The sequence below is a fragment of the Mastigoproctus giganteus genome, chromosome 5 (genome assembly GCF_048544385.1).
Source record: "Mastigoproctus giganteus isolate SK-2022 chromosome 5, ASM4854438v1, whole genome shotgun sequence".
Classification (NCBI taxonomy): domain Eukaryota; kingdom Metazoa; phylum Arthropoda; class Arachnida; order Uropygi; family Thelyphonidae; genus Mastigoproctus; species Mastigoproctus giganteus.
Window position 1 is genome coordinate 210,141,245 of NC_143579.1, and position 27,183 is coordinate 210,168,427.

At 34.7% G+C, this 27,183-nt stretch overlaps 1 protein-coding gene across 1 annotated transcript in view; it reads left to right on the forward strand.

Annotated features, from left to right (window-relative positions):
• LOC150086058 (tyrosine-protein phosphatase 69D-like) overlaps positions 1 to 27,183 on the forward strand; it is a 495,496-nt gene that overhangs the window by 415,831 nt on the left and 52,482 nt on the right. Inside the window, exons 16-19 of the mRNA XM_090374352.1 lie at positions 7,300 to 7,390; positions 12,962 to 13,038; positions 18,466 to 18,600; positions 23,180 to 23,308. Coding sequence (XP_090230478.1) covers positions 7,300 to 7,390; positions 12,962 to 13,038; positions 18,466 to 18,600; positions 23,180 to 23,308 — 432 coding nt within the window. The remainder of the gene's footprint in view (positions 1 to 7,299; positions 7,391 to 12,961; positions 13,039 to 18,465; positions 18,601 to 23,179; positions 23,309 to 27,183) is intronic.

Here is a 27,183-nt window from a genome sequence, read left to right on the forward strand (position 1 = left end):
AATAAATGCACAGAAGGAAACTTAAGCTTTTATTTCCCTCATTAAAATCCTGATTTTTTTTTTTTAATAATTTTTAATACTTATAATATGCTTGAAACATATTTATTTTTAAATATTTACAAATGTTATAAGATAACAATTATAATTATGTTCATTAGCATTTTCCAACTGGTGGTCAGTAAGCAAAATGTGGTAATGGTATCTTTTTTCATTTTCTCAGTTTTAGAGTTCTCACCATTATTTTAGGTTCCTTCAAATTTATTATAAAATCGAAATACCTCAATAGGTCAAATTATCTCACCAAGCCCAATTTGAATCTGTACCTCTCTTCTGAATTTCAAAACATTGTGTTCTCCAAAACAAACAACAGTGGCCAGTTGATCAGCAAGCCTGAACAGTATTGCACCATCCCTACAAAATCTGATTGTATTGATAGATATCAGCAGAACTGTTGATAATTTCATGCCTTGTCCATTAGGTATTACATGAGCTTTGATTCTGTATGGTTCAGTGTAAAATTCAATATTGATTGAATGCAGTCAAGGTGATAAGCTTCTCACAAATTCCATATGCTTTCAGACCACTCATAAGCCTTCACTGGACAGTTCTTTCACTTCCCTTTACATTAGTATGTTCCCACATGGCTTTAGGTCTGCAGAGCTTGTGCATGACAATAATAGAGGTATAAACATTTTAAAAGTCTGTCCTGTACTGGAGTATTAATCTGCTTCAACCCTATTCCAGATTTTATTCTTGATATTTCTGGTCTCATTCTTTCTTTTGAAGAATTCTTTACATAAGACTTTACATATCACAGCCAACCTTTTTGGAGATATATCAACTAGAAAAGCCTTTCGTATCAAGAGCAATAATTACAAATGAGAAGCACACTAATAAAATTTTTGTGGCCTCTGTGTGGGGGGGGGGTACGCTCCCATTATAATATGTATCCGGTATGGCATCAATAAATTTTGTTAATGATAACATTGTTATTATTATCTTAATACTACATCAGTCGTGTGTTTATAATACTCAAGATATATTTAGTTTAATTTAGTATAATCTTTTTAAAACATTTTCATTCTTTGTAATAGCATGCAAAAAATACATTGAAGGCACCAAAAAAAAGCCAGTATAGTACATGAATTGCTCAGATTTCGAACTTAACATAATACCATTTCTTCTCAAACACTGCAAAAAGAAAATAAATAAATAACCCTTAAAATCAATGTTATCTACTAGAACAGTGATGAAAATAGAAAACAGCTCCCAAAAAAGTGATTCCACTTATGCTTTCCTGCTTACAGTGCTAGTCCACTGGAAGGCATCATAACAAGAGGTTTCTGTATATATATCTTGCCTACTGTATTCTCAATGCATATGTTTCTGAGATGATTACAAATCGTGAAATTCATGAATAAGGTTATGGACTCAAACATATATTTTTAATGAATTACATACATACTAAACAGTAGTCGCAAATCTATAACAAAATATCTTAGAAAATAAAATTCAACCTTAACAATTTTTGCCTGTCAGTACAATAATCATAACCTTCTACTGGTATTTGTCCCCCCCCCCATGATCTTTCATTAAGTAAAAAGTAAAAAAGTAAAGTGCAGCCATTATCAACCCACTGCAGGATGGAAGCTTCCCCAACAATTCATGCTGAGGGAAATGGACCATAATCTGCCACGCTGGTCCAGTGCGGGTTGGCAGATCGACCGTATTCAGCAGTCAGGGGCTTGAACCCCGGTCTACTCAAAGAGCGTGTTCTACTGCACTCCCGCTCCTGACCACTCGGCTACGGAGGCCTACCATTAAGTACAGAACTTTAACTTCTCTTCAGTTTCAGTGGTTCATCATCATCATTGCATTCACTATTTGTGAGCAAGATTAACAGCTAATTGAGTTCTTTTTTGCTAATTTATAATTAGCAAAAAAGAACAAGTGTTCTTGGTCCACCAATTCTTAGCATTATGCTGACATAATGCATTTCCTGGACACTAAAGAAGTAGAATTTGGTATTTGTAAACAACATTAATGAATAACTTTCATCCACTTATAAACAATTTGGAGGACTGTCTTGTCCCTTCATGTGTTTTCACTGCCAGAAGAATTTAAACTGTCTAGTTATTGTAATGGTCTTGTCACAAACAGCAGAACAAACTTTGCAACGAGCTGCAGGTGTCTATTTCTAGTGTTACCTAATTTCTTCTGATGGACCAATAAGAGCGTGTAAATGAAGTAAAAATTTGTACTGCTGTGAGCAATTACACACAGTCTCTCTCAACTTATAATTTCAATAAAACCAAATAGCATTAGCTATTTTATAATTTTCAATCTCTAACTGTGCATGGTTAATTTTCGTTCGTATATAATATCCATGCATTGTGTGAGATGTTGCTATTTGAACAGAAATTTACATGCTAACCTGATAATTATGACTTAATTGAAAGGTCATGACACTTGCACATAAAACTAATTTCAGTTGTTTGTTTGTTATTTGGTTTTTAGGAGCATTAGCAACTAAGGCCATATTGCTCCAGGGATATGCGGTGGTCATTCCCTGACCTTTCTGCATCCTCTGTATTTGGTGGTCACGGGCTCGAACCCCGGTCTAATCAAGAAGTGTGTGCTAAGCACTGCTGCTCCTGGCTATGGAGGTGCCTACTAATTTCAGTACTGATGAGTACATCGAATATGGAGGGAGTAGGGTGTCTATATATTTAAAAAAATGTATTATAAACAAAAAAAAAAAAACCTTCCTGCATCACCTGTCACCCAATAGTTTGTCTTGTTCTTTCTTGAATTTATCCAAACTATCCACTTCCACAACAACAAATAGACTGTTCTAACAATTAATCAACCATCCATTGGCTATTATGAATCCATTCAAAGCCTTAAACCTCAGTCAGATCACTTTGCATGTGCCTAGTATTCAGAAGCTGCAATGCGAAGAACTGAAGCCTTTCTTGGTAAGGGCACCCTTTTCTTTCCCTCACCAATTTCTTTGCTTTTCTCTGCACACATACCAGCAGATTTACATCCTTCTTAAAATAAGGCCTCCAGACCTGTATGCAGTACTCAAGATGCGGCCTAACCATTGCCTTGTGCAATGGAATAATCCTTATCCCTGCTAGCAAAATGCCCTTATATCATTGACAAAACCCCATGAGTTGTACTGGCAGCCTGTCTGCACTACCCAAAGAATTTCATATCTGAATGCACAATTACCCCAGGTCTTTTTCATTTTCTGCTATCCTGAGTATAGTGCCACACAGTTGGTACACTAATCTGGGATTATTGCTATCCATCTGCATTTGTCAGTGTTAAACTTTAATTGCCATTTCCCAGCCCATTACGCAGGAATATATGTATGAAATTAATATGCATATCAAGCTAACAGAGATGTGAGCTCGTATATGAGTAGATGTGTAGCCAAGTAAGTGCACATTTAGCCAAAACAATGTGCTAACACTCTGCATAAGGAAGATAAAAATAAAATTAAATAAATTATACAAATAAAAGCTAATTATCAATAGAATACATTGAAGGGTAAAATTATCAAGGGCTAAAATCTTTGCATACTAAACCATAAATAGCTGTAGCTATTTGTTTCTGATTGCCATCCATCAATTATAGCTATGTTTAATGATTAGATGCCTAGCCATCCGGGTTTAGGAGCATCTTATACTTTTATTTTTATCTGTCTTATGTAGGGCTTTAACATACATATCCAGTTACTCATATACAATCTTATATCTCTTTTAGCCCAAAACACATTAGTCTACTATTAGCTTCATACATATATTCCTATGTATGAAGCTAATATCAGAATGTACAGGTTGGTGTAGTGGTTAGGTCGTTATTCTTATTGCATTAATCCAGCTATTTGAAAGCCTTTCAGCCTAGTCTTTTGGCAGAATTAGTGGTTAGTGAAATGCTGTCCCTTAGCTATTTCAGATGCTGGGCTCTGGCATTTTCTATCATATTTTAATTGTATTCATTGATTTATCTTTTGGCATTTTAGTTCACAAATCCAAAAACACATGCTGCGAAGGAGACAAGGTCATCTCAGCTAGCTATCTGTAATTTCTTATGATTCCAAAAATCTCGGTATTATTGAAAAAATTTCTATATCAGTGCAAAGCAGTGTTATGTGATAGAAATGTAGGAAAGAAATCAACTCCCATGGATGCTTTGATGCAGAATTTATTGCATCAATCTCTTCATCCCTTGAGATTATCAGAATGGGATGTAAGGTGCCAGAAAAGTTAGTTGTTTGAGCATGTGTCATCATGTTTGAGAATATAATCATCCCATTCTTTCAAATTTTGAAAAAAAAAAAAAATGTTCAAATCAAATCAAAAGTTTAAATATCAATTCAAATTTCTGAAATTTGAATTGATATTTAAATTTCAGAAATGGCTTTGATAATTTCTGTTCCTGCTGGAAAAGATCCTTTCTCCCTCACCCCAAGACATATTCTTTCTTTCTTTTATTTTGCAGGCTGATAATACAGTATTATTGTGAAGAAATGAAGGCCATAGTATATTTTCAGTTTTATTTTAATTAATATCATAAATATAATTATAATAAGGTTTGGTTGGATTATTATTATCAATATAGATTGTAATAAATTTTGAAAGTAAAATGTAAAAAAAATGTAAGTACAGGCATACCTCGATTAACGAATAAGATGCGTTCCACGAAATTACTTCGTTAAGCGAAACTTCGTTTTCAGAGGTAAAAATACTATGGCCAGAATAGGGATACGTTCCTACGTAAAGAAAATGAAAAGCTTTTTTTCGAACAAAGAAAAGTTTTATTAAATAAACAGTCAACTTACATACAAAGTGAAATCACATTTTAAAATATGAGGTTAAAGTTGATTGTTTATGCTTTTTTTCTCTTTCATTTAACAATTGCCTATACCGAGTTATTGCATTTAACACTGATTGCTTAACTATAACACTTCTTCCTAAATCGGGATCATTTTCACTAAAAAAATTTAAAACGTTTTCAATGTCATTTAAGCACCTTTTTAAATCTTTGGTTGTTAACACTTTTTCGGCAGGAACTTCTTTAACTTCGCCTTTGTCTTCGTTGCTAACAAGGTTTTCTAAATCTTCCACTGAAAAACCATCATCTTCTGCATTCAATAAATTTCTAACATCCTCTTCATCGACATTTTCAAAACCTATTGATTGAGCCATCTGGATAACTTCATTTCTAATTTCTTGGATGTTATTTTCTTCTTCTAGTACAACTTCTGGCCATATTTTGCGCCAAACTCCATTTAAGCATTTCTTAGTGACTTCTTTCCAAGAACTATCAATGTTTTCAATTGCGTTTTTAATGGTGTAGTTTTTCCAAAAAGTTTTAACTGTCATTTCCACTTTATCCTCTAGTTCAGTTAAATTGCTTAAAGTTCGACGCAGATAATAAGCTTTAAATGATGCTATTACTCCCTGATCCAATGGTTGAATCAGGGAAGTTGTGTTTGCTGGAAGAAACACAACTTTGACAGGAATGCATGTGTCCAACGTGTTAAGATCAGTAGGATGTCCCGGAGCATTGTCTAACAACAAAAGAGCTTTTTCTTCAAAGTTGTTTTTTTGACAATACCGTTTTACTCCAGGACAAAAGTGGTTAACAAACCAATCAGTAAATAACTCCTTGGTAACCCACGCTTTTCTATTTGCTTTCCATATTACAGGTAAATTCATTTTTATGTTACCTTTTAACGCCCTCGGATTTTCTGAATGGTAAACTAATAGCAATTTTAATTTATAATCACCAGAGGCATTTGATCCAAAGAGTAACGTTAAACGGTCTTTGGCTGCTTTAAACCCAGCAGCTGATTTTTCTTCAATAGAAATGAAGCTTTTTGATGGTAGCCGTTTCCAGAACAAACCTCTTTCGTCAACATTGAACACCAAATTTGGTGGAAAATTTTCACATTCAATTATTTCCTTTAGTTTTTCTGGAAACTTATTTGCAGCTTCAACATCTGCACTTGCAGCTTCTCCTGTTAATTTTACACTATGAATCCTGGCCCGTTTTTTAAATTTCTCGAACCAACCACGAGAAGCCCCAAAGGTTTCCGTAATTTCTTCAGTTTGTTTAGATTTCAGGTGATTAAACAAAAATAATGCTTTTTCTTGAATCACCATTTGACTTAAAGACATATGACGTTGTGACATATCATCTATCCACAAACTTAACATTTTCTCCATTTTTTCTAAAATTGGATTCCTTAAGCGAGTTAATTTTGCCGCTGTAACATCTGTACAATTCTGAGCAGACTGTTTTATTTTTTCTGATTGACTTAGTATGGTTGTTAAAGTTGATTGCGCTAATCCTAAAGAATGTGCCACATCGGATTTTCTTTCGCCGCTTTTAACACGTCGTACGATATTTAGTTTAGTTTCCAAAGAAATTGCTTTTCTTTTCTTTGATTCTGACATTTTAATTAACTAAAACAAAAATATTTCTATTAAAATTTACAAAATCTACGTTATGTAATGCTATAAAGAACCTACGTCGATTATTGCAATGCGCCACACTGAAACAACGTCAATCATGTAAACAACAACTAAATTACGCGATTGACGCGCAAAACTGTTATAACAGACATGCCCGCAGCTCGGGAGCACTCGGGAATACGTAACGAGTCGCCAATCGGATGATTGTCGGGCGTTGGCCTTAAATTGGAATATTTTTTTATGTTAAATGGGGCTTGAAATTGCGGACTTCGTTATATCGAGGCTTCGTTATCAGAGGTAACGTTAACCGAGGTATGCCTGTACAAACTCTTCACCATCTCCTTACTCTTTTATTACTTCTCTTTGATGAGACTTGATTTAATGTTTGAACAGTGGTCGTTAAAATTTTGATTTGATATCGACTTTTAATTCTTCCAATATATGAAGCATGTTAGTGTATACCACTCCTTTTAAGCAGTCTGAACGATAAAAATTCTGGGATCAGGGATGCTGAGTTATGACCATGTGCTGTGCCAAACTGTGTTGCCTTCATTGTAAACAAACTCTACTGGTGACTGAAAGCTAAAATATAAATATCAACTATTGGACACATTTGGCGAAGATCAGTACTGCTGCTGCAGTCAATCAAATTCCATCAAATTGTCAATAATAAATTAACACTTAGTAGAGAGTAATTTGAAATTACGCTCTACTTAGATCTCACATTAAGTGTATCATTTTCATGTTACTAATGATGAAATATTTTTATTTATTTATTTTTATTTTTTTTTTTTTTTGGATATTATAGGCACTACCTGAAGTTTTTAAAGATAGAACAACTCATGCATCAGATAGTTCTGAAAACCTAAGTAAAAACAGATATCCAGATATAAAAGCATGTGAGTATGACTCATGTATAATAATTGGTATAGCAATCTGATTTTTTGTGCTTATAGTGCTGATTTTTTTTTTTGCATTATTTCAGCTTACTGCACCAGAGCCAGATGGTAGCTGCACTAAATTTAATTTCTTCCCGTTTGCTGCATCTATCAGGTTCAGTGCAAAAAGAATCTTTTGAGCAAAAATTTTTAGTTCGCAAGTTAACTTAAACTTTCTCTATCCTCCTAAATATAGATACTTTTACTAAAGAAGCATTTTTTAAGTGAAGTTTTATATTTTTCATAGCACAATAATGTAAAAATATCTTCCAGGTGCAACATGATCACTTTTGCAACTATTTTGGTCATGCTACAACTCGGATGTCTCCCCTCCCCAAAATATAAAAAATAAATAAATATAATATATATATCTGATGTGTATGTTAATGCAAATGCAAAATATATTTTAATCATATATTTATCATCCTTATATCAGAATAACTCCATCTTGTATTATAGTGAAATGATAATTTGTTTTTGTATTGTAATACCCAATTGAAAGCAGGACAACCACAACATGTATGAGGATTATCCTGAAAGTAATGTTCACTGCATACATGCCCCTCACTCCATTGCCCATACCAATGACATTATCAGGATAATAATTTGAACCATAACCTCAACATGTCTGGTACTGGCTATTGTACCACATTTAATTGCTTAGGTCATGTTGTTGAACTGCACATGTGTGCATTCGTGCACACACACACATCCCATTGGGCTCACATCTGGTGAGTATGGGCTTGGCACACCCAGGGTTCTGAGATGGATATCATCATTTTTCTCTTCCTTGGTGATTTCCTTCTATTGCTCTCTCTCTCTCTCTCTCTCTCTCTCTCTCTCTCTCTCTCTCTCTCTCTCTCTCTCTCTCTCTCTCAGGGTTACTCAATTTTTTTTTGCCTGGTGCAGCATAAGCCTCAGGCTTCCTTGCACCATATGGCTAATAATAATAATAAGCTAGAAACAGAGTTCTGCACTGAATATTTGTGTAGAGGCTTTTAAAAGTGGATGGTGGTATTGCTTCAGGTCAAATTATAGTTTCAGATCAATGATCTTTTATCAAAATTGAAACTTCATGTGGTTGAATGCCAACACAAATACTGCATATTAATTGCTGCAGGAAGTGTGTGATGAGTCAATGGTAGATTACAGCTTGATTTCCCATTGGTCTCAAATGTTTGACAAGGTCAGACCAGCACTGCAGACAAGCAATGCTCAGGTCGACCAAGATCATCTACAGACAACATATTGGCAGTCATTATCACATTTTGGTGGAAGGCAGATGTATGACCTGTGAAGAAATTGCCAGCATATCTAGAATGTCAAAATCAGCTGTTCACTGAATTTTAACTGAGGTGTTATGAAAATGAAAGGTTGCTGCTTGATGAGTACCACATTTGTTGTCAAATGAACAGCAAGCAAAACAAAAAGAAATTGCAAAGCAGTTACTCGCATTTTAGTATTAGTAGTGGTAAATGATGCAAGAAAGCAAGCTTATACAGCATCAGCAAAAAAATGAGAAATAAAACATACATTATCTCCAATAGTTTATCTAGTTCTTTCTCCTTAAATTTATGCAGAAAATCGACTTCCACAACAACAGATGCAAGCTTATTCCAGCAATCACCCACCCATTGGCTGAAGGCATACTTCCACATATCTATTCTACAACCATCCTTCTTCAATTTGAATTTATACCCCCTCATGTGCATAGTCGAGAAAGAGGTAGAATCCCATCATTGAGTTTGCTTAAGCCATTTTAAGCCTTAAACACCTCAATATGATCGCCTCACGGGTGGCTGGTCTTCAGACGCTGCAATTTGAAAAACTGAAGCCTTTCTTGGTAAGAGTATCCCTTTGTTCCCCTTCTCCACATCTATTCTAGCAGCTCTATATCCTTCCTAAAATGATATTGTTGTTGTTGTTTTGGTTTTTAGGAGCATTAGCAACTAAGGCCATATTGCTCCGGGAATATGTGGTGGTCATTCCCTCCCCTTTCCACATCCCCTGTATTTGGTGGTGACGGGCTCAAACCTCAGTCTAATCAAGAAGCGTATGCTACACACTGCTGCTCCTTCCCACCTGGCTACGGAGGCGCCCTTCCTAAAATGAAGCCTCCAGACCTGTATGCAGTACTCAAGATTCCTAACCATTGACTTATAAAATGGGATAATCACTTCCTTATCCCTGCTAGCAAACTTCCTGTATATCATTGAAGAAATCCCATGAGTGGTCCTGGCAACCTATCTGAACTGCTCAGAAAACTTCATATCTGACTGCACAATTACTCCCAGGTTCTTTTGATTTTCCACTACCCTGAGTGCAGTACCACACAGTTGGTATGCTACTATGGGATTACTGCTACCCATATAATAAGGGTAGCAGTAATCATTTACTGTCATTAATGACAGTAAAGATTTACTGTCATTCTTTACTGTCATTAATCACCCTGCCAACCTTTGTATCATCTGCAGACTTAGACATTGAGCCTGGTATAGCTTCATCAACATCATTAATAAAAACAGAAAATAACAATGGGCCCATCACCAAACCCTGTGGGACGCCACTAATAACATTAGTCCATGGAGCAGTGGCCACTGATAACCACTCTACCATCCCCTTTATCAATAGCAGTAACTTGACCTTAATGCCACACTGCTCCAATTTGTATAGCAGATTTTTATGTGCAACAGTATCAAAAGCTTTCCTGAAATCCAAGTATATGACATGAAAATTATTTTTGTATCCAGTTCCTTTATTGCTGCATCATAGTTTCCAATTATATTGGTCTAACAAGATCTTCCCTTGATGAACCCATTTTGTAACTGAAGTATAACTGCACTACTGTCTAGACAGGAGCATCTTTATGGCTAAGAGTTTGCTTGCATCCTTTGCTACCTCCCTTACTATAATTGGATAGATCCCATCCATCCCAGGTGCCTTTTTTTATGTTTAACTTCAAGAATTTCTCTTTCACTTTCCTCTCCATTATTATAAAATCATTTATCTCTCTGTTAGAGTATGATAAACTTCTGACATCCACTACCCTAAAGAATTCTTCATGTGTAAATGGATTTACAGTAGAACATCAGTTATCTGGAAGTCAGATATCCAGAACATCAGCTATCTGGAATAATTTGAAAGGCTGATCTTTCTTCTTTTTTTTTATTTTTTTTTATTAACGGTAGTACAGTAAGCTCCAGTTATAGTGATCACATTTTCAAATAGAATTTTGATTCTAATAAGCGAAAGATTGAGTTTACTACCCATTTATAACTTTTTGTACAAACAAAAAGCCCAATAAACCGAAAACTGCAAATTTGTTTTATGGTTGTGACCTCTAGAATTCTATGTGACCTTCAGAAATTCGCTTTAGAAAGATATCTGAGATTACTGGTCTCTGTGATATTTCGGAAACCATGAGTGAATTTCAAATTAGCTTAGCTCCAGATTCAGTAAGAATAATATCAGCCAGAAACTGTGCGATTTATTATTTTTCTCATTTTTTATGGTAAAATGTGAATGAAAAGAAAATGCGTAGTTTTAACGTTGCAACAAAAAACGAAAATTATTAATAGAATTAGAAAAAGTGAAAATTTATAGGAAATTTCTCCAACGTGCTTATTGTGGGGACTTCAACAATTTACGACACCAAGAAAAATTCTTCGATTATGGATAGTAAAGGAGGATCTAGAGAAAAAGATGATGTCAAAACCTGAAACTGCCACTTTAGAGAGTGCACCTTATTTGTGATTTTTTTCTGAAGTGAAGTTTAGGTGAACCAGTGTCTGGCCCAATGTTGTGTGAAAAAGCCTTGAATTTTAACTAAAAATTAATAGTTAATGAAGATTTTAAGGCAAATACATGTTGGCTGAAAAACTTTAAACCGTGAACTAGATATTCAAGGCGAGAAACTTTCTGAAGATGAATCGGCAGTGGTGTCCTTTAAAAGTAAGTTTTCTTCAGTTATAGCAAATTATGAGAAAGAAAATGTTTATAATGTTGATGAGATGGGCTTATTATGGAAAGCATTACCGAGAAAAACCCTAGCCACTAAAAGAGAAATGCCTGCCCCAAGTTTTAAGATGAGAAAAGGGAGAGTTACAATTGCTATGTGTGCAAATGCCACTGGGATGCACAGATTGCCTGTGTTCATTATAGGCAAGTCGAAAAAACCGAGAGCATTTAAAAATCTTTCTAATTTTCCTGTTTTGTATAAAAATCATAAAAATGCCTAGATGGATGTTTCTGTTTTCTGGGATTGGTTTATATATATTTTTTATTTAATTTAATCGTAAAGTAAGATTAAATTTATTTTATCTTACCAAAAAATCATCTGGAAGAAGTCTGACATCAGTTATTCTGGATAACTGATGCTCTACTGTATTAAATACCTATTTGGTTTGTCAGCAACCTGAGCAGGATCATCAACAATTAAACTATCAATATCAAGTGGACCAATGTGATTCATCCCCTTCTATTGTTTACATAAGTAAAGAAGTCTTTGCTGTTTTAATTGCTGCTATTAGAAACTGTTAAATCTGTTACTTATATTTGTTGTTATTATTATTATTATTATTATTATTCCATTATATCAAATTAACATTTTTAGTGTAGTAAAAGCTAAGAAACAGCACACAAACTGTCTTTTACACTGGCATATCATATAGATCTCTCCATTGTGCTCATCATAACCAGTCTACCCAGTGGAAGCATATTACTTTTTTTTTTTTATATCACACTGAATTCTTGAATAGATATCACACTGAATAGATATCACACTGAATTCTTGAATAGAGCAAGCCCTATTCAAGAATTCAGTGTGATATCTAAAAGCTTCCCCTCCTGAGAAAATTAAATAACTCATGAAATAATGGGTTACACTGTATGACAGACCTATAAGAAGGGTTGTGGTCTGGCAGAGTGATTAAAGGTAGGAAAGGTAGACAACATCAGCAACATCATGAAAGGTGTGAATCATAGGTGTATGGTATGCAGTACAAGCACCATTATGGACAGTATCAGAGTTCACCAACATAGAGTTCATTATTGCAAACAGTGTAATAAAGCCTTTAGTTATGGGCTGCTTTGGACAAAACCATTATAAACAAGAACAAATTATTTCACAACTGGGATCACAGATGTCTGACCCACCAACTATGTAAAAATCAGAAGGTGACATTGCAGACAATTGCCAAAAACCTTCAACAGTAGATGGCAGAAATCCATGTTTAGTGATGAAATGGTTACAGTGGTCTGAGAAGCTCTAGAAACATGTGGTCAGAAAAATCATGGTTCACATTGTTTAGCACTACATTTCTGAGAAAACCTTTTACCAATAAAAATGTGAACATCTCTAACTTGTCTTATGGAGAAATTAAAATTGTATTTGTTGTTAAGTGTTAACATTTTATACATAGTATTATGCATTCTCAGTGAAAATTGGAGTAAATGTTTTTTCTGAAGAGCTGATTTTTCTGCTTGCAAATCCATTTGCTGTTTTACTTTATTGCTGTTTTTATTTGTTTTTAGTTGATCAGACAAGGGTCCGACTACCTGTAATTGAAGGAGTGGCTGGATCTGATTATATTAATGCAAACTTTATAGAGGTGAGCGTTGTATGCATACATTATGATTGTAGTTTCCAGAATTGTCTGTGTTGATAAAAAATATAGCACAGCATTGTAAAATATAGCATAGTATATAGCCCATACAAAATATGTTTGCATTAATGTATTTTCTTTATCTTTATATTCTGTGCTATCAGAAAATATATGAGGAATACTTTTATGCTATTAGAAACTATTATCCCATTATTCTAAAATCAGTTATAATTTAAATTTTGTTTTTTGTCTCTTATCAAACATATTTCATTAAATATTTCTCAAATTGTGGTATGTAGAGGTAATTTGATATAAAAAAAATTTGTATCTGTTTCATATTTTTTTTTTTTTTTGGTAAAAATCGTGAAACTCAATTTCAGAATATAGAAAGGTAAAAAACTCTCATGATATATGTTAGTATATGAAACATGACAAATTAATTTACTTGTAGTCCTCATGTGTTAGGTTTTTTTAGTAATAAATTAATGCTTTTTTTTTTTTTTATGAAAGTCCCAAACACAAAAACCTACAGTACTTATTAGTGTATTAAAACCAGGTATGGGTTTGGGGCTGAGAGGACCAAAGATTGACATTTGACTGCAATTTCTGTAGATTGTAATTTTCAGGAAATACATGTGAAGGAAGTTTGTCCAAAAAAGAAACATCAGAGGGATAAATAAGGAAGAGGAAAAGTTAGTTCTCTGAGTTTGGAGTTAGTGAATGGATACTGATGTTGTGACATGTGTTCAGACCAGTCTGAAAGAGAGGATGGGAGAGAGTTACAGATGCCAATTCAATAGAACAGTGCCCATGGAAATATCTATAGAAACACATGCAGCAGAAACTGAATGTTTATGAGACAGAGACTGGAGAGACTTTGTAAGAGCCAGGTCATTAATTAATCTGACCTCTTTTGAATAGCGCCTAAAAGTGACAGAGGTTTTGGGGGATACCACAACAGATATGGGGACAGTATTCCATGGTAAGGTGGATTTGAGATTTTTAGAGTGAGTAGTTGTTTAGAAAAAAAGTAATGCTGAGGACGAAAAAAGAAAACCCAGTTTTTTTATGTAGAGGAAGCAATATTTGTGATGAGCTTATGCCAAGGGAAATTAGAAGTCAAGGTAATCGCTAACAGATATGTGAATCTTGAAATCTGAGTGAGTGTCATTGAAAGTGAGCATAGGAGCAGTGCACTCTTTTCTGTGAGAAATAAGATGGAACTGAGTTTTAGAACTTAACTAAGTTAGCTTCACTAGATAATTACCTGGAGATTGGCATTTAAGGAATTGGTAGTGGATATTCAAGAAGTTGAGGCTGTGTGTGTGCAGGACCAGGCTTATCAAACTGGAAAGTAGAATATTGTGTTCTATCATTAGCAAAACTGTGGATCAGATTTCCAGTTAGTGGGAGAAAGAACTTAACCTTGGTTCTCATTGGCATTAGTGGAGAAGTTAGAAGACAGAGTGACATCTACCATCACCTGCAGTGGGCATTTAATAAGAAAACTAGATACCCAATTGCAAAAAATAGTTGGCACCCCATAAGATGGGAGGTTGTTTAGAAGATCTTTATGCCAAACATAATTAAAAGCCTTTGATCACTAAACCTTTTACATTTAATTTATGAGTAAAGTAAACCAGTATATCACCAGTGAATAGAAATTTATGGAATCCATGCTAAATGGAAGGTTTGAGAAAGTGTTAAGAGTTTGTGGTTGCTAGATTTCTCAATTAGTTTGGAAAGAATAGAGATAAGTGCAATGGGATGATAATTGAAAGGGAGGAATCTGTCATCCTTTTTTTCAAGAACTGGCTGGATGTGTAAAATTTCCCAGTGGAATAAGAACATCTATAAAAGACAACACAAAATGGGAGCAAGCTCAGGAGCACAGGTTTAAAAGCAAGTGGAGAAATGCCAGCAGGACCTGGAGCTTTCTAGACAAAGATTGTTCAGAATTCTTCTAACTTCTTTCTGTTGGAAGATCATGTGAAGCATTTAACAGTAGTAAGTCTGCTTTATCTTTAGCTGAGGATGCAATAGAACCACCAGGTTGTAACAGACGTGGGAGTATAGATGGACTGAAGTGGTGGCCAGTAGCTTTGGTAACAGAACAGAACAGAATGCTGACCACTGTTTGGACAAGATCAAGTTTTCTATGCTTAGCCTGTTGAATTTCTGAATTGAGTTCAGATGGATTTACACATTTTCCAACTTTCATGAGCTTTAGTGTAGGCAAAAAAATGAAGCTGGAGATTTGGATACTAGTCAACTGTAATATGCCATATCCTTATCCTGAACAGCCTTAGCACATTTATTGGAAAACTAAAGTTTAGATAAAAGACAAGATTTTAGAGTGGAATGCAGAATAAAAGATTTTATCCCTACACAAATAATTTCACTGACATGATCTGAGCAAAAATTGGTATCAAAAAATTTAAGAGTAATCCAACCACCAAGGGAAAAAATCCCACCTCCACATTCTTGTAATACTAAACAATACAAAGCTGAGTAAGGGCAGAGAGAGAGAGAGAGAGAGAGACTCCATTGGAAAATAGATAGTCACCAAGTTGTGTATGTAGAGAATTACTAACATTGACCACATGCTTTGATGGGTTGTTAGTGAAAAAAAGATTAAGCGAGTGTTGGGTGTGTGGTTTGGACTGTCTGGTATTCTGGTAGGCAAATGAACAATTTGTGCATAGTCATTAGTAATTGCAAATGCATCACCAACTCAACCAGCTGCAGTTGTGAAAATTAAAATCACCAAGGAAAATTATGTCATTGTTAGGAAAGTTAAATTGCAGAGGGCAAAGTTTCAAAAAGGTTGGGAGGATAATAGAGGCAACAGATGAATTTAACAGAAAGGATAGAGAGAGAGATTTTTAAGCCCGAGGAAAGTCAGTTTGGGAAGTGTCTGACAAGGAATATCAGAACAGACAAAGCTTCAAAACAAAAGGAATCATAGCATGAATAATTGGGGCAACTAATAACTGAGATTCTGTTAGAAATAATATGTGGGACTTGGCATATTGTAGGCAGAAATGAACATTAGCATTAGTTGAGGCATACAATGCAAGAAAGCAAACTTATGCAGCATCGGCTAAAAAAAAAAAAAAACTCCCATTTCACCCACCTATTCTACAACTGTCTTTCCTCAAATTTGAATCTATGCACCTTCAGTTTCTTAATCTGAACAAGAGATCTCCTCAACATTGAGCTTGCTTAACCCATTCAAGGTGTTATACACCTCAATCAGATCACTTTGCTTGTGCCTAGTTTCCAGGCACTGCAATTTGCAAAACTTAAGCCTACCTTGGTAAGCCCTTCTTTGTACTCATTCTAGCAACTCTACATCCTTCCTAAATGTCTATTGAGGTTGGAAATGACACCATGTATATTTGTAAAATGAATGAAGAAATTATTGTGAGGTTTAGATATTTCTGCAGAAAGTTTTGTTCTGTCAGTTTGGCTATTCATAGTGCCTTGAGTAGATGAGGTAAGGGCAGGGGGAGTGGAACATTTGAATAAATGAAATTTCTAGATATAAACAGCAATAATATACCCAGCTCCTTGACATAATGTGGTCTTGATAATGCCTTTTGAATATGCACTACTTAGACTCCCATCAGTCACTAGCTGGCAGAGTAGAGGCAGCAAGATTATACACTAGCTGCTCTTGATGCCTCCTAGGGAATTGCCAGTCTGGTGGACTATCTAGTGGCTGGCCTGTGAAACCTGTTTTAGCACTTTACCCTCAAAATGAAAGGTATTTTAGATCTCTCCATTGTGCTCATCATAACCAGTCTACCCAGTGGAAGCATATTACTTTTTTTTTTTTTATATTTTTGTAAAATGCAGGGATAGTAATGTGTCACAATTTTGTGGAATGCTGATGGTATCATCCTCACTTTTGACATTCCTTATAGCACCTTATTTATGGAAAACAACAGTCTAGTGGTTCTGAAGGAAAAGATTCCTCTCAGCTTTGCAGCAGAAATGCTCACATTCAATGAATCATATTTAAAAACAAATTCGAGCTCATCCCACACCTTACATATTCAGACCTCACACTAAGTAACTTTTACTTCTGATGATGAATAACTCCCTTCATGCAGGACTTTTTCAAACTAATCAGCAACATTTAGCGTTATTTATTAAAAAAAAAAAAAAAAAGCTAAATGCCAAATCCTTAAAGAATATTTCACTACAGCTTTGACAGGTTAGGGAAAAAAGATGCAACAAATGAGTGTAACTTCTTGGGGACTATGCTGAAAAATATGTAAATTTCATTTCCCAATCATACCTTTGCCGAATAAATTAGTGACCTTATGTCTTCAACATACCTCGTATGAGCACAGAGAGCCAGGTACACCTCTTGGACTCATTTAGAGCAAGCCCTGGTTCACTTTTTGACAACAATTGGGGGGGAAAAAATGTTGCTGCTCCTCCTGACTAATGATTCATAATCACTGACATTTATTTTCAAAGTAAGCAATTAAAATAAATACTTTTTTTAATCAATACTTCTAATTTTTTTATAGTTTTTTTTTTTTTTACCATGTTAAAAAAAATTTTATAACTGTCTTACAAAAACATATGGTCTTAACACCGAATTTTGCTTGTAAAGTAATACTGTTGCCTGTGCTCAAGGAATTATAATTAAAATAAATAAAATAAAATTTTAAAAATAAATTAATTGATAACTAGAAAATTTAAAAGCAATAGATAATGTCTAGACTCACTGCGGAAAGCAAAATAACAGATTTCTGCTGAAATGATGCCACTGCAGCCTGAAAAAGCAGGAAGGGTTATGCAAGCCCATCCCTTGAGTAAATGTTAACACTCATACAAAAAATAAAGAAACTACAGACATATAGTCTTCTTGCTTTTTTCTTTTTTTTTTTTTTTTGTAGGCTACAGTGCCATCATTTTGGCAGAAATCTATTGATTTACTTCCCATGCTGAGTTTAATTGCCATTTAATTTTAATTTTCTATTCATAAGTTACTTTTTGAGAATTTTCATTACTTGAGCATGGGTAACAATAGTATCTTTATAAGCAAAACTTGCTTAATTATAGCAGTACTTTCAAATGGTAAAAAAAAAAAAAAAAAAGTGTGTTGAATTTCAGTTTAATCATCTGAGTTTAGAACTGTTATACTTAATATGTATTACAACAGCTAAGAAATTAATTAACAGCAATAAAAAAAAGTAATGATTAATAGCTGTAAATGGTATTTTTTTTTGGCACCCCATTCAGTGTTTTCCATCCTTACCACATGATTCTGACTATAAAAATGCCAGTTAAACATATACATTCCAGTTTTGTTTTTTGACATTTAAACAAACTCAGGATTATTATAGATAAATATATGTTAATTGTTCAAATGCACAACACGTTTTTTAATGCATATGATTGTTATTTTCCCAGGGTTATAAAGGAAGAAAAAGTTTTATTTGTGCCCAAGGACCACTAGATCGCACTGTAACAGACTTCTGGAGAATGATCTGGGAACATAGGGTAACTGTAGTAGTCATGCTTACTGGAATTGAAGAACATGGAAAGGTAATTTTGATTTGGCCTTTAAAACTGCATAACTGTTTTGATTTTACCAACATAAACTGCTAGATGTATAAAGATATATAATTGTTAATGTTTGTCATTCATTTATTTTATCTTCTCAGTAAGATCTTATTTTCTTATGTTCTACTGTGGTAATCTAATTTGTAGAATTTTTACTATAAGCCTACTAATTCTGGAGCTTATTTAGATTATAATAGTTATCATCCTTTTATTTACAAGAGTAGGACCTCTTCCATCCCCCATGATTTTTCTGGGTTTTGTAGCTTGAACAACTTATAAATCACACTTACACAGACATCATACTAGGGCAATATGGTTTAAAATACTGACACATCATAAAACCAACAGCAGTAAGCAGTCTTATCTATTTATTTGAACATTAAATGCTGGAAAATTTTTGTCCTTTACCTTCAGGTGGAAAAGAAGAGAGAATTTTTTAAACAACAGGTTTCTAAAGAAAGGATCCTCATAAACTGATCACAACTTTAGCATAGTGATTGAGCAACTTATTGCATAAATATTGCTGAGGGTTTTTCAATTGCTGCTTTTGTCTTAAGGATGTTTAGAGAAGTAATGCTAACTAGTAGAGCAGCTGTGAAGTTTATTTAACAGCAATACACAACCCAGCAGCAATATTAAATTATACTGAAGCAAAGGGCTCATTTACCTGCTTTTTGGGATAAAAAATATCTGCATACTTTACAAGGAAAAAAAAAAAAAAAACATATGTACTTTCTCTGCTATACTGTTACTTTTATGATAATATAGATACTTTTTCTTTTTTTTTTTTTGCTAGCTACTATGCTTGATTATCATCCCCTTTGACTTCTTCACCTTGGGACATTGTAAAAAATAACAACACTTACAACACCCCCACAAATGATGCAAGACAGGCTCTCTTGTTTTCAAATGAACTGCTTAGCACTTTGCATGATTCATGATATATAAGTAGCAGAACCTAACTCAGCTAGCACTTAGACAAAGCCAGAAACTTAAGTAAATGGTGTTTATTTCAAAGCCATTCAAGCAAAGCTATCTCTCTCTCTCTCTCTCTCTCTCTCATGTAATTAATAGTCACATCCAAACAAGTGTCACAGCAGTGGCACTCTTAGTCTGTCAATGGGTGCACTTCTATTACCTTTTTCACAAGTTACATTTAATCTTTCATACAGCCATCTGAAGTGCAGTAGTCATGGGCAGAAATATATTTAGCATACAGTTCCCTGTTATAAATTATAGTGTAGGATATTTGCATTATGCAAGATTGGGTGACTCAGGGAACAATTTACACTGGTGATTCATCTGAGTCACTGTCTTGTCACTTGTACAAACTACAGTATGTATGTAGAGCTATCTCTAGCTAACAGTGATTCATTTCTTTGTGCTAGATGTAGGGAGTGCAGAGATTTGTTTGAAATTTCATGTACTGGTAGACAAAGCTGAGTCTCAGAAAAAAGTAAGATGTACTGGAGAATAATGAATCTGGGGCTTAGCAATTATTTAAGTGTTTTGTGCTATACCTGGTATTATTTTCCCAAATATTTGACCCAGGCATGGATTATTAAATGGACATTGCTTTTGTTCCAAAGGAGATTATTTTAGCAAAAAATTTAATTCGATGAAATCATGAATCTTTCCTGCTATAAGGACAGATGGAAAAAGAATCAAAGTATGTATTTCATGTAGAAGAACTGATAATGTATGTTGTTGATCACTTATCAGTTAATTAAAGGTTGTGCTAGCAAAATTCTGTGAGATGGGTCAAAGTGTTACTGCATCTGCAGTTCTACAATGATAGGATGGATTCTATCATGAGAGTTTTATTGAGATGTTGAGAGTTAATCTTTTTACAAAAGATTAACTCTAAGAAGAAAACATTTCTTCTTCTACAAACTAAGACATAACTGCCTTAGTTTGTAAAAGGAACCTGGTTTGTAGGTTTTTCCAGCAACTCGCAACTTAGATAGAGGCTTCTAATTGGGGGGGATGAGAGTTAGGCAAGTTCACTGAAAAGATTGAGATTAGTGGCCTGGGCCAAGGCCCAGGCCACTAATCACTATACGATGGGGTATCAGATAGTTCATACCCTTACCTAGAAAGGTGAAACTTCACAGGAACTTTAATCCTTTTCTATGTATTCTCCATGTATAGTAACACATTTCTCCGATCAGTTGTTTAATGCCTTGATCATAGAAGTCTGCACTTTTTGCCTGAAACCACGATTCTGCTACATTGATGACTTCCTGAGACAAATCAAAGCAGCGTCCAGCATTTCTCAAACCAAGAAGAATGCTAACAGTGCTAGGTCAGAAGAAGCAGTAGTTCAAAGCCGCACTTTTTGCTGCAGTAGTTCGAAGCCACACTGGGCAACAAAGTTGGTGGTGGCAATGGCCATGTGAGCTGGTGCATTGTCTGACAGAAGACTTACACCTTTGATTAACATTCCATGCCTTTTCACCTTCAAAGTATCGCGTAACTTTTACAAAAGATTTCTGTAGTATTCTTCGGTAAGTGTTGGAACTACGAAGTAGGTAATCTGTCAGGATAACCTCTTTTCTGTTCCAAAACATGGACAACATCACCTTCTTCACAGTTCGAGTGGTCTTTGTCTTTTTGAGAGGTGGGGAGGAGGTGTGCTTCCACTGCTTTGACATGTCTTTAGTCTCCGGATCATACTGGTACACCAGCATTCGTCATTTTTCACCAACCAATCAAAAATGTTCTCAACATCCGCATTACACAAATTCAACAGTTGGCAAGAACATTGCATTCGACATTGCTTCTGCAAAGGCGTCAACAATCTTGGAACCCATTGTGCAGAGACCTTAAATATGTGCAAATGATCATGTAAACTGCTGTGGGCAGACCCATAACTAATTCCCAATGCATTTGCAATGAAATGAATTGTCACACATCTGTCACTCAGCACCAGCTGCTCAATCTTTACAACCATCTCATTGTCTGTGGATAACCTTCCTTCTCTTGGCTCATCAAAGACACTTGTACGACCATTTCCACTTTTTACAGTGTCATAGGATGGACAGTTTGCTGACCGGGCTAGCCAGGTGGGTAAATTGCCTGCCTGGCAACCCAAAGGTCGCAGGTTCAAATCCCGCCTCAGGCTTGGATCAGAGTAGAAAATGCAAAAACCTTGGGAGGTGTAATATGGCCACAGAAGCCGATGCGCCAACAACTAACCAAAAAAAAAAAAAAAAAAAAAAATGGACAATTCTGCCCATACACAGCTTTCATTTCTTCATCAATTTCCTGAGCTTTCTTGCCCTGCAAATGCAGGAACTTGATCACTGCTCAATACTCCACTTTATCAACTATAGCATCCTTCCTCAGATTCCGGGCTCCACCTCTGGTGTATGATTACCTACAGGAATGAAATTTCACATGTTTGTTATTGAATATGTAGACAACTTATATTAAAAACGGCATCTTCCTACTGATGTTTTATCTAGGTCAGGGTATGAACTTTTTGATACCCCCTTGTACTTGCATCTTCCCTCAAATTACCATATTCAAGGAAAGAGATTAGAATAAGTGCTGAAATCACCAACAGACCAACCAGAGGGAAAAAATTGCTTTAATAGCTATAAAGAATATATCAGCGTAATAAACAGTAATTGAATATAAAATTTAACTCATCTTTATAGTAAATTCCAGGAGTGTTTTAAACAAAATGAATTTGAGCTACTGGTCTGAACAACTAATGATAATATTGAATGGCTAAGGCACGATGCCATTCAGAGATAAGGGATGAAGAATTTTATTATGTTGAATACAGTTTGGACAGGAAGGATGGGGAGGGGGAATGGATATACTTCTTATTAAAAACCTAGTTGAAGTGATCAGTTCATTCAGAATCAAATTAAGCCCAGGCAGACAGTGGGTCTATTAGAGCTCCCCCCCTTTATTTACAACTTATTAGAAATAAGGGGGACTCTAAGAGACTTAGAAATGTTGATGAGGAAATATAGGAAAATCTGTCAAAGTTTTCTGATTATCTGAATGTTGAGAAAGTGCTTAATGACTAAAAGGAACAGCTATGTACAGACTTTTATTTTTTATGTACAGACTGCAAAGCTCAGCAGTGAAGCATCTTGGGAGGAGGGGATTAACTGATGAAGATGTATAAGGCTCTGAAGAGGATCGATAAAATGCATGAATCAGTAATATTCTTAATAGCAGAGCAGACAAGACAAGACCAAAGAGACACAAATATAAACTTTTAAGAAGTAGCAGAAGGCTGAATCTCATAATGCAAGTGGGTACAAGAGGATTGGAGCCCTCTTATTTCCACAGAGAAACCATCTGCTCTTACAAAGAGTGGCTGGCTTCTCTGTAGTAATATAAGAACAGAAGATTCAATTATTGTTAACACTGTCACATGATAATAAAAATGAAGTATAAAACTGCCTCCAGTGAGTGACCTGCATGGAATGTAATTCAGAATAGTGAATGAAACCATTTCACTGCCTTACATAAATTTATATGTAATAAATACATTATTCATTGCAAATATTTAACCTGTATTTATTTCTTTCTATTGCAGGTAAAATGTGCCCAGTATTGGTGTGATGATGGACCTAAGGAAATTGAAAAGCTCTTTATTGTCTCAGTGATAAGTACAAAAAAATATTCAGATTATGTGGTGAGACGATTTCATGTGGAGCATACAAGGGTAATGTGAAATATTTCATTATCTGAGAAATACTGTTTCAAATATTCATTGTCATTATTTTAACTGAATAATAATTGAGCTTTTCATGGCTCATCATTTAATTAAAATAATGAAAAACTGATATATATTTTATATTGCTAATCATTTGAATAAATTTATGTCTGATCTAAGAAACTCAGCAAATATGTAAAAGCCATTTTTTAACACATATTTCACTGATGGTTTCAACGTATACTGTACAAGAATACCATATGCTTTGGGAATGGAAATGATGAAAAATCAAATTCACAATAATACATAAATCCAAAGATGTAGTTTGTTTAATCATGTCATTACTAAATTTTATTTAATTAAGTATTTTTTTTTAGAACAGCATCACTTGCAAACTCATTTGTATAGTTCACATTGCTATGCTCATCGCTGTGTGCCACAGCATTGTGAACTGTGCAAATGAGAATTTAAATAAATTGATTTACTTTTACCATGCATTTTTGTAAGGTTAATTTATTGGATACTAGACATTCATCATCATCATCAGCCATTTTCAATCCACTGCAGGATGAAGGCCTCTCCAGCAACTTTCCAGTTCCTTCTGTTTTGAGCACTGGCCATCCATTTACTACCCACAAACTCATGAATTTCATCTATCCATCCCCACCTTTGTCTTCCAGGTTTTCTTCTAGCTCCTCTTGGGTACCATTCTGTTATTTTCTTAGTCCATCTGTCATCATGTCTTCGAGCTATGTAACTATTTTAGTTCTTTAGTTTTGATAAGAATGTCCTTTACTTGAGTTTTCTGCCTAATCCATGTGCCATGTGTTTCTCTTCTTATCTAACAGTCTGATTCCCAATATAATTCGTTCCATTTTTCGCTGTGTAGGTCTCAGCTTCTCTTCCATTCTTTTGGTGAATGCCCAAGTTTCACTTCCATAAGTCATGGTGGGGAATATACATTGGTTCATTATTTTACATTTCAGACAAACTGGGATATTGCTCTTCAGTATGTGACTATATTTCCTGAATGCTATCCATCCAAAATTTATTCTTCTCTTGACTTCCAGCCATTTATCATTATTACAGCTAATAACTTGTCCCAGATAAGTATATGACTCCACCTTTTCAATTACTGCTCCTTCAATCATTATTTCCCTTTCTGTGGCATATTTGTTCATCATTACTTTTGTTTTAGCCATATTCATCTTTAGTCCAAAATCCTTACTAATTCTGCATAACTGATTAAGATTTTCCTCTAATTCTTTGGGATCGTAGCTTATGACCACAATGTCATCTGCAAATCGTAAATGGTTTAGGTACTCTTCGTTCACATTGACTCCTTTCTGTGACCAGTCTAATCTTCTGAAAGCTTCCTCAAGGGCAGCAGTAAACAGCTTAGGAGATATTGTGTCTCCTTGTCAAACTCCTTTCTCGATTTTAAATTTCCTACTGTCTTTGTCTAGTCTAATAAAGGAGGTAGCATTCTCATATATTTTCTTCAAAATCATAATATATGGGGTATCTATGCCTTGTCTTTCCAGTGTCCGAAACATTGCCTTATGCTGTATGGAGTCAAATGCCTTTTCATAATCCACAAATGCCAGGCATAATGGTGTTTTATATTCATTTGCTTTCTCTTCTCCATTAGCTGTGATATTACGTGAAGGTGATCCATAGTTGAGAATGCTGTCCTAAAGCCAGCTTGCTCTTTCGGTTGATTCTCATCAAGTATTCTTTCTAATCTGTTAGTAATGACCCTTGTGAACAACTTGTAGATGTGGGATAACAAGCTAATTGGTCTATAATTTCCAATTTCTGATTTATCTCCTTTCTTATGCAGCAAAACTATGATTGCATTATTCCACTGCTTAGGCATCACACCTTTTCTAATGCACTTTGTGAAGAGCCTTGCCAGTTTTTGTGTTATGTCTCTTCCTCCCAATTTTAACAACTCTACAGTAACTTCATCTTCCCCTGGGGCTTTCTGATTCTTCAGTGCATGTTCTACCTCATCAGGAAGAATATCGGGTATGTCGTATGTGTTGCTAATTTGCAATCCATCTTCCCCACTGCTGGCATCATTCCCTTGCTCCTTGTATAATTCTCTATAGTAGTCTTCTGCTATTTGAATTATGCCTTCTCTGCTGTTTATAAGTACACCATCGCTATTCTTCAGTTTCAGTATCATTTGTCTTTCTGTATTACTGCTCGTGGCTGCTGATTTAAATTCTTATATGTAGCATTTATATAGTAGACATTAGCTACTATATAAATGCTACATATTTCAAGATAATAATCCAATAATTGTTTCATTATTTAATTTACAGTATAATATAGCTTAATTTTTATTCTGTTATTAGTTTTTAAATTATTATATAATTATAATATATTTTCATTTAATTTATTTACTCAATAGAAAATTAATGAAAATCAAAGATGCATTACTGATGTTTGGCCATAGATAGAGATTCCAGAAACAACTTAAATACAAGTTTAAGAGGTTGATTACTTCTGGTAGAGAGTTATAGCCTTTTCTGATGCTTACAAAAATGCATATGAAAAAAATTGTATCAATGCAATTAAATTCAAGATTCTGTTTACACTAAAAGACATTTTTTGGCTAGAGCCTTAGACTATGAAGGAGTGATTCCATTTACACTAAAACTATGTACTGATCATCTCAATTGTTCAAAAAATTCTGAAATAAAAAAAAATGAGAAATACAGTAAACCCCCGCTTTTCGCTGTATCTGTATTCGCATATTCACGGTCGCTGATTTAATATAAAATGAAACCTAAAAAAATGTGAATTTTAAAGCGGCATGAACATTTTCCGCCATAAAAAAACATGGGAGTGGCTAAGATTAACCTGGTCAAAACAGCGCTCAATGGGTGGGGAGAGAGGTGACAAAATCGCGAGCGTGGATGTTTCTCGCTAATCCTTGTTCAGTATGTGTTATGCGCTTGTCATGGACGGTTTCGTCGTTTGCTTTTAATTTATATGCTTATAAATTGAATAAATTTATCAATTTATAAATTGATATGCTTACAAAAGTTTTGCAGTGTAAAACAGACTTTTTTTGAGTGTTTTAACGGAAGAAAGTGACTTTATTGTGGACAAGTTCTTTCTAACCCGTACAAAAATATGGCTACGAATAACAAGGGAAATGTGAAAAGATCAAAGAAGGTGATGATATTACCGAATAAAATTGAGTTATTAGACAAAATTTTTAATGGTGAAAGTGTCTCCTCAGTGGCAAAATATTATAAAATCAATGAGTCAACGGTACAATCAATCAAGAAATCGGAAGAAAAAATCCGCCGTAGTGTCCGTGAAAACACACTAATTGCTTCAAAAATTTGCTCTGTAACTCATGATGTTAAATTAGAAAAAATGGAAAAAGCTTTAAATCTGTGGATAGAAGACCGAACTCAAAATAAAATTCCGTTAAGTTCACTCATCATTCGTGAAAAGGCAAAACTCCTTTATCAACACTTACTTTAGCGTGGTGATAGCACTAGCGGGATATGTGTTTTAGCTAGGAAAGGCGCTGGTTTGAAAGATTTGTTTGAAATTTCTAATAAATATTACATTTAATATTAAATTGTTTCTTATTTTCATTTCGATGCCATATGCTTGCATTTCACTATGTACTGTCTATGTACATAGTCATATTATGAAAGTACATATAATACATACATGGACAAAATTTTAGACTAGTTTTTCTTATATATTTCATACTTTGGAACGGAACCCCTTTATTACTATGGGAACCAGAACTCAGTATTCGCGGTATTTCTCAGGAACGTAACCCCCGTGAATAGCGGGGGTTTACTGTATTTATACATAGCTATGTTAGAATGTGTATATTTTTTTACTGC